Raw genomic sequence first — 7293 nt, forward strand, 5'->3', positions numbered from 1 at the left:
GCACTCCAGTCTGGGCGACAGAGTGAGACTCAAACTCAAAAAAAAAAAAATTTTTTTTTTTTTTGGAGATAAGGCTCCACAGTGTTGCCTAGGCTGGCCTCGAACTCCTGGCTCAGGTGATCCTCCTGAACAGCTTGGACTACACGTGCATTCTTCCACACCTAACTTAGATTTTTAAATGTGACTGTTACATTTTTATATATTTATTTATTTTTTGAGTCGGAGTCTCACTGTCGCCCAGGCTGGAGTGAAGTGGCATGTTCACTGCCACTGCAGCCTCGACCTGCTGGGCTCAGGCGATCCTTCCACCTAAGCCAGAATTCCAAGTAGCTGAAACTACAGGCATGCACCACCACACCTGGTTAGTTTTTCTTGATTTATTGTAGAGACGAGATCTCACCAAGTTGCCCAGGCTGGTCTCGAACCCCTGGACTCAGGCAGTCCTCTTGCCTAGGCCTCCCAAAGTGCTAGGATTACAGGCATGAGCTCACCACAGCCTCAACCTCCTGGGCTCATGCAATCCTTCTGTCTCAGCCTTCAGAGTAGCTGGGAGTATAGTTACGTGCCACGACGCCTGGCTGATTTGTTTTACAAGTTTTTTGTAGAGACAAGAGCTCGCTAGGTTGCCAAGGCCGGTCTCAAAGTCCGAGGCTTAAGCTATCCTTCTGCATCGGCCTCCCAAAATTCTGGGATTATAGGCATGGGCCACAGCGCCCAACATATCTGTATTCTTGGTGGCCGTCTCCAGTCAGAGCCGCCCTTTCTCCAGCATCACCTGTTCTGCCTCACCTCCTGAGCATGGCTGCTTTCTGCTGTGACTTGTTTAGCTTTGCACTCAACCTGTCTCCTGACTAGACTGTCAGCTCCCGAGGGCAAGGGCTTTTCTGTCTTGTCCATAGTTGTGTCCGTAGTGCCTAGAACAATTCCCAGCACATAGTAGACACTTGATAATTATTTATTATTATTTAATAGGGACAAAGTCTAACTCTGTTGCCCAGGCTAGAGTGCGGTGGTAGGATCATAGCTCACTGCAACATCGACTTCCTGGGCTCAAGTGATTCTCCCTCCTTAACCTCTGGAGTAGCTGGAACTACAGGTGTGCGCTATCACACCTGGCTAGCTTTAAAAAAATTCTTCAGAGGTCTAGCTTTGTTCCTCAGGCTGTTTTCAAACTCCTGGACTCAAGTGATCCTCCCGCCTCGGCCTCCCAAATGCTGAAGTTACAGCTACTGTACCGAGCCATCTTTTTTTTTCTTTTTTGAGTTGGAGTCTCACTCTGTCGCCCAGGCTGGGTGCAGTGGCACATTCACAGCCACTCCAACATCGACCTGCTGGGCTCCAGTGATCCTTCTGCCTCAGCCTTCCAAGTAGCCAGAACTACAGGCACGCATTACCGTGCCCGGGTAATTTTTTTCATTTGTTGTAGAGATGAGGTCTTGCCAAGTTGCCCTGTCTGTTCTTGAACCCACGGGCTCAGGCAATCCACTCTCCTCGACCTCTCAAAGTGCTGGGATTACAGACTGAGCCACCAAGCCCAGCCTTTTTTTTTTTTTCTTTGAGTTGGAGTCTCACTCTGTCACCCAGACTGGAGTGCAGTGGCATGCTCCCAGCCACTGCAGCCTCGACCTGCTGGGCTCCGGCGATCCTTCCGCTTAGCCTTCCGAGTAGCTGGAACTACAGGCGCGCGCTACCATGCCCGGCTAAAGCCTTTTTTTTTTTTTGTCAGTGAAGTCTATGACCCACTGCAATTTCTCTGACCCTTCTACTTCAGTTTTCTCATTTCTGAGGTGGGGAAGGTGACTCCCCAGCCAGAGAGCTGCAATGACAGACAATAAATGAAAAGCGGCCATCAGGCACTAAGGACAGTCCCGGGTCCAACTTGGGTGACTCTGGGATGGAATCCATGCTGCACTGGGGCTGCTGCCCCCCACCCCTCCCTGGGCCCCTCTCCACAGGCCTCCCCTCACACACCTCTCCCCGCCAGCTGTGCTCCCCCTGACTCCCCCCCTCTTCCCCAGCCGTTCCAGTACCTACCCGTACCCCGAGACGCCGCTGTACACACAGACGGCCAGCACCAGCTACTACGAGGCGGCGGGCACGGCCGCCCAGGTCAGCACCCCCGCCACCTCCCAGGCAGTGGTCAGCAGTGGCTCCGTGCCCATGTATGTGTCCGGCAGCCAGGTCGTCACCAGCTCTCCCAGCAGCGGGACTGGGGCCAGCAACAGCGGCAGTGGTGGTGGCGGCAGTGGTGGTGGCGGTGGGGGAGGCGGTGGCAGCAGCGGCACTGGCAGTGGCAGTGGCGGAGCAGGCACCTACGTGATCCAAGGCGGCTACATGCTGGGCAGCGCCAGCCAGTCTTACTCCCATACCACCCGTGCCTCGCCAGCCACGGTACGTGCCCCCGGGCCCCACGCGAGGCAGCGGTGGGGGGTGGAAGTGCTGGAAGCCCTGTCTGCAGCGCTGGTGGCCAGCCACCTGCAGCAGGAGCCCGTGCGCTCCAGTGCTGCAGAGCTCACATGCACATGGCCTGGCGTCCGGTGCTGTGTGGCCTCGGACGAGCGACTCAGCCTCTCAGCCTCAGCTGATAGGGGTGAAGCTCTTAGAGCAGAGCCTGGAGAAGTGCCTTCTGTCGATTATATCTGATGATACAGAATGAGGGGGGCAGAGAGAGGTGGGCCCTGCTGTCAGGGGCTGCCCTGTGCAGCCTCTTCAGCCACCTGGAAGGCAGGGGCCCTAAGTTCCCTCAGCCCAGAGGTGGCTGCATGGAGTTGCTCAGGCAGCCCCAAGTTCTGACTCCACCAGGCCCCTCAGCAGCCATGTGACCATGGGGCGGGGCAGGGTGGGTCCTGGTGGTCACAATGCAGCCTGACTCCTGGTCTTTCTTCTAAATGTTGGCTATGGGCCCCCAAGGGTCCCCTCCCCCGGCTCAGAGGCATGCTGCACTAGGACTGCCCTCGTGGAATGTCTCCAGTGGGGGCGATGGTCCCTCTGTACTGCCCATGAGGCCTCTGGCCACAGGTGACGAGTGCTTGGAAAGTGGCCAGGCTCACAGAGGACCTGTGTCGGTTTTTCTTTTTCACCCCACATATATATATTATTATTATTTTGAGTTGGAGTCTCACTCCTTCACCCAGGCTGGCGTGCAACGGCACACACGCTCATGGCCACCCCAGTGTCGACCTGCTGGGTTCTGGCGATCCTTCTGCCTCAACCTTCCAAGTAGCCAGAACTACAGGCACATGCTACCACGCCCAGCTAATTTTTTATTTATTGTAGAGACAAGGTCTCACCAAGTTATTCGGGCTGGTCTTGAACCTGCGGGTTCAGGCAATCCACTCGCCTCAGCCTTCCAAAATGCTGGGATCACAGGCTGAGCCACCGAGTCCGGCCTCACCTACATACTTTGAAATAATCGTAGCCTCAGAGGATGCTGCGCAAGTGGTGGAGAGAAGTCCCTGTGTCCCCCTCACCCAGTCTCCCACTAGTTACATTGTCATTGACGGGATCTACAGCACAGTGTCTGAGCCAGGACACTGACGCTGGCACAGCGTGCGTGACTTCCGACTCACATTGTGACTGTAGATCCAGGAAGCTTCCCCCCAACCAAGGCCATCCCCTCCCACAAAGTACCTACCTGCCGTCCCTGACAGTCGCCCTCCCCTCCCCCAGCCCCAGCAGCTGCAAATCCACCCTCCATATCGAGCCTGCTGCCAGTTCCGGAAGGTTCTGCCAATAGCTCCTGCACACTTTGGAGACTGGCTTGACCTCAGTCGGCACAAATTAATACACATTTGTATTTAACCAGCTGCATGTGGCAGCCATGCTGGACGGTGCAGCTCTAGAGAGTGCCGTGGGACGCAGTTTCCGGGGAGGAGGGCCCGGATTGCAACGGGGAGCCGATGCTGAGCACTCAGCCACGGTGCTCGGAGAGGGAGGCGGCTCTGAGCATCCTCCCTCCGCCCAGATCCAGTGGCTCTTGGACAACTATGAGACAGCTGAGGGCGTGAGCCTGCCACGGAGCACCCTCTACTGCCACTACCTGCTGCACTGCCAAGAGCAGAAGCTGGAACCCGTCAACGCCGCCTCCTTCGGCAAGCTCATCCGTTCCGTCTTCATGGGGCTGCGTACCCGCCGGCTGGGCACTAGGTGGGTCCCCCAACCCTGGCAGCTCTGGGGGCTCAGAGGGCATGCTCAGCCCCGCCCCTACCCCTGGTTGTCTCGGGCCATCCACTCCAGCCCCACGGGCCTCAAGGCTCCTCTGACGCACTCGCTCACTCCCACCCCAGGGCCTTTGCACTGGCTGTAGCTCCTGTGTTCTTCTCCCACCTTATGCAAACATCCTTGGCCCCCTCAGCTAAAACTGCAGCCTTCCCCCTCTCCTGTCCCTGGCATCCCCCACCCTCTTTCCCATCTTAGTTGGTTGTTGTTTGAGTCAGGGTCTCTGTTGCCCAGGCTGGAGTGCAGTGGCATGGTCATGGGTCACCACAGCCTCGACCTATTGGGCTCAGATCATCCTTCTACCTCAGCCTCCCAAATAGCTGGAATTGCAGACATGTGTCACCATACCTGGCTAACTTTTTACATTTGTTTGAAGATATGAGGTTTCACTATGTTGCTCAGGCTGGGTCCTGCTCAGTTTTCTCCAAAGCATTGAGCACCCTCCAACATGCCTTTTATGCTGCTTATTTCTCTTGCTTCTAATCTTCCTAAAATGCATTCGCCTTGATGCTGTGAGGGCTGCACGCAGTCGAGACTTAATCAGAGCCCATGGGTCAGCAAATTCACATAGGGAGGAAGGAGTCACCCCTGAGCCCACTTCCCTTTTCTCTTCATTGCAACCCTCACACCTCTCCAGGCTGCCCAGCACCCCAACTCCTCTCGGTTCCAGTTCTCAGCCAGGTGTCACCTCATTCGTTCATTCATGCCTGACCTTGGGCCAAGAACTGGCCTCTCCTGACACCCATAGCCCCTGTGCTTCCCAGCCCAGCACCCTGGCTCTGCACACGGGGGTCTTCCCACTCGTCCCCCCAGCAGCAGAGGTGGGTGTGGAGCGAGGCTCCCCATGGCCAGCCGGCAGACCCTCGCCCAGCCCTCACCCTGCACTCCCTCCCAGGGGCAATTCCAAGTACCACTACTACGGCCTGCGCATCAAGGCCAGCTCGCCCCTGCTGCGGCTGGTGGAGGACCAGCAGCACATGGCCATGCGGGGCCAGCCCTTCTCGCAGAAGCAGAGGTAGGCGGCAGGGCTGACTGGGGTGCGGGGTGGGAAGGGCGCTTGGGGTACCCCCACCAGCGCCTGCCTGTCCCTTCCACAGGCTCAAGCCCATCCAGAAGATGGAGGGCATGACCAATGGCGTGGCTGCGGGGCAGCAGCAGAGCTCGGGACTATCGGACATCAGCGCCCAGGTCCAGCAGTACCAGCAATTCCTGGGTGAGAGCACCTGCGGAAGCCACGGGTCAGGAGGGTGGGAGATGCCTCCGGGCCAGCAGGCATCTGTGAGGCATCATGGGCTCTGCCGTGGTGACGGTGCTGTCCCCAGAAGTCCCCTCCAAGGGGGGTTCCCGTCCATCTCAGGGATGCTTTTCTCTAGGTTTCTGGGCTCCCTAGTGAAGCCCCCTTCCATGCAGCATGAAATTTGAACTCCCACCTAAACAGACAGGGTTACTTAGGTGATCCCAGGGCAAGTCCCTTCCCTGTGGCCCTTGTGGGAGCCGCTCCGTTGTTTGCTCTGGGGTCCCAGAGGCACGGTGTCCATGTGACTGGGTCACCTCACGCAGGGAGGCAGGTGGGAGGTGTCCAGTGTTTCTAGCTGCAAACTTAAGAAGTAAAGCCAAGAACAGGCCGTGAAAACGAGGCCAGTGAGACTGAGTGAAGCACAGGCCCCCAAACCCAGATAGTGACTGTGTGGTGGCCTCTTTCTCACCTGGCACCAGGCCTGTGGGCACCTGGGGGCTGGGAAGAGTGGAGTGACACGCCTGGCAGAGCCAAGGGGCATCATCAGGGTGACTCCACAGCCCGTGCCAGCATGGGGCCCTCGGGTTCAGGCCAGCATCCCTGTGGTCCCAGCGAGCCCTGGGGCCTGCTCCCTGGCTGGGTGGGTGCCGAGGTGCAGCCTGGACTCAGAGGCCCTTGTCCGAGGACCGGCCCGTCCGCCGCTCAGCAGCATGCAGGGCCCACATGAGCACACTGTGTTCTTGGTGCAGGAGGAGCGCAGGCTCCCAAGCCTTCCCCATCCCGGGACCCTGGCCTGGACAGCCCTCCCTGCACCTGGGGGACCCTGACTTGGTGGGAGCGGGTGACAACACAATAGGATCCCAGGGTCAGGCAGGCCAGGAAGAAAGGCCTCATGCTGCCCTCACACCCCAGATGCCTCGCGGAGCCTCCCTGACTTCACCGAGCTCGACCTCCAGGGCAAAGTGCTGCCCGAGGGCATCGGGCCGGGGGACCTCAAGGCCTTTCAGGTCCTGTACCGGGAACACTGTGAGGTAGGTGGTGGGTGGGGTCTCCCACCTGGGGGAGGTGCAGGAAGGCCACGCTGCCCTGGCCCCCCTGAGTGCCTCCTGCCCCTCAGGCCATCGTGGACGTCATGGTGAACCTGCAGTTCACGCTGGTGGAGACGCTTTGGAAGACCTTCTGGAGGCACAACCTGAGCCAGCCCAGCGAGGTGCCGCCACTGGCCGTGTGAGTGTCCCAGGGGAGGGAGCGTGACCCTGGGTGAGCAGACGCCCAGGGGTGGGAGCCTGGCCTTGGCCTCATGCCTGGCCCACCTGACCCTTGCAGTTGGGGGGTGCACATGCCCTTGACGACCCCCCCCACCGTGTGCGTGTATCATCTGATGTGTGTAGATGGTGTGCCTCACAAGCCCGGGGGCAGGGCACTGTCTCCTCACTGGAGTGGGTGGTTCCAGGGCCTGTTGGACCCCATTTGACTCTGGAGAGCCTCAGGAGGCAGGGTGTGCCCCCATGACCCCAGGGTGGGAGATAAGGGATACCTGTGCCCTTTAGACCCTGGGTGGGGGTACCTGTGCCCTTCTGACCCTGGGTGGGGGATACCTGTGTCCTCTGACTCCAGGTGGGGGGCGGGGGCACCTGTGCCCTTCTGACCCCGGGGGGGAATCAGGGTACCTGTGCCCTTCTGACCTGGGTGCAGGACCAGGGAGTGCCCTGGTGACCCTGGGGTGGGGCGGGTGCCCACAGGCATGACGAGGCCGAGAAGCGGCTGCCCAAGGCCAGCCTGGTGCTCCTCTCCAAGTTCGAGCCCGTGCTCCAATGGACCAAGCACTGTGACAACGT

At 58.9% G+C, this 7293-nt stretch overlaps 1 protein-coding gene across 1 annotated transcript in view; it reads left to right on the forward strand.

Annotated features, from left to right (window-relative positions):
* RFX1 (regulatory factor X1) overlaps positions 1-7293 on the forward strand; it is a gene marked incomplete at its 3' end in the record, with an annotated part of 29726 nt that overhangs the window by 22068 nt on the left and 365 nt on the right. The window contains 7 exon segments of the mRNA XM_021708107.1: positions 2019-2391; positions 3965-4146; positions 5114-5233; positions 5316-5431; positions 6368-6486; positions 6573-6682; positions 7198-7293. Coding sequence (XP_021563782.1) covers positions 2019-2391; positions 3965-4146; positions 5114-5233; positions 5316-5431; positions 6368-6486; positions 6573-6682; positions 7198-7293 — 1116 coding nt within the window.

This window comes from Carlito syrichta, unplaced genomic scaffold, assembly GCF_000164805.1.
Source record: "Carlito syrichta isolate Samal-C Ts95f unplaced genomic scaffold, Tarsius_syrichta-2.0.1 Scaffold130664, whole genome shotgun sequence".
NCBI lineage: Eukaryota > Metazoa > Chordata > Mammalia > Primates > Tarsiidae > Carlito > Carlito syrichta.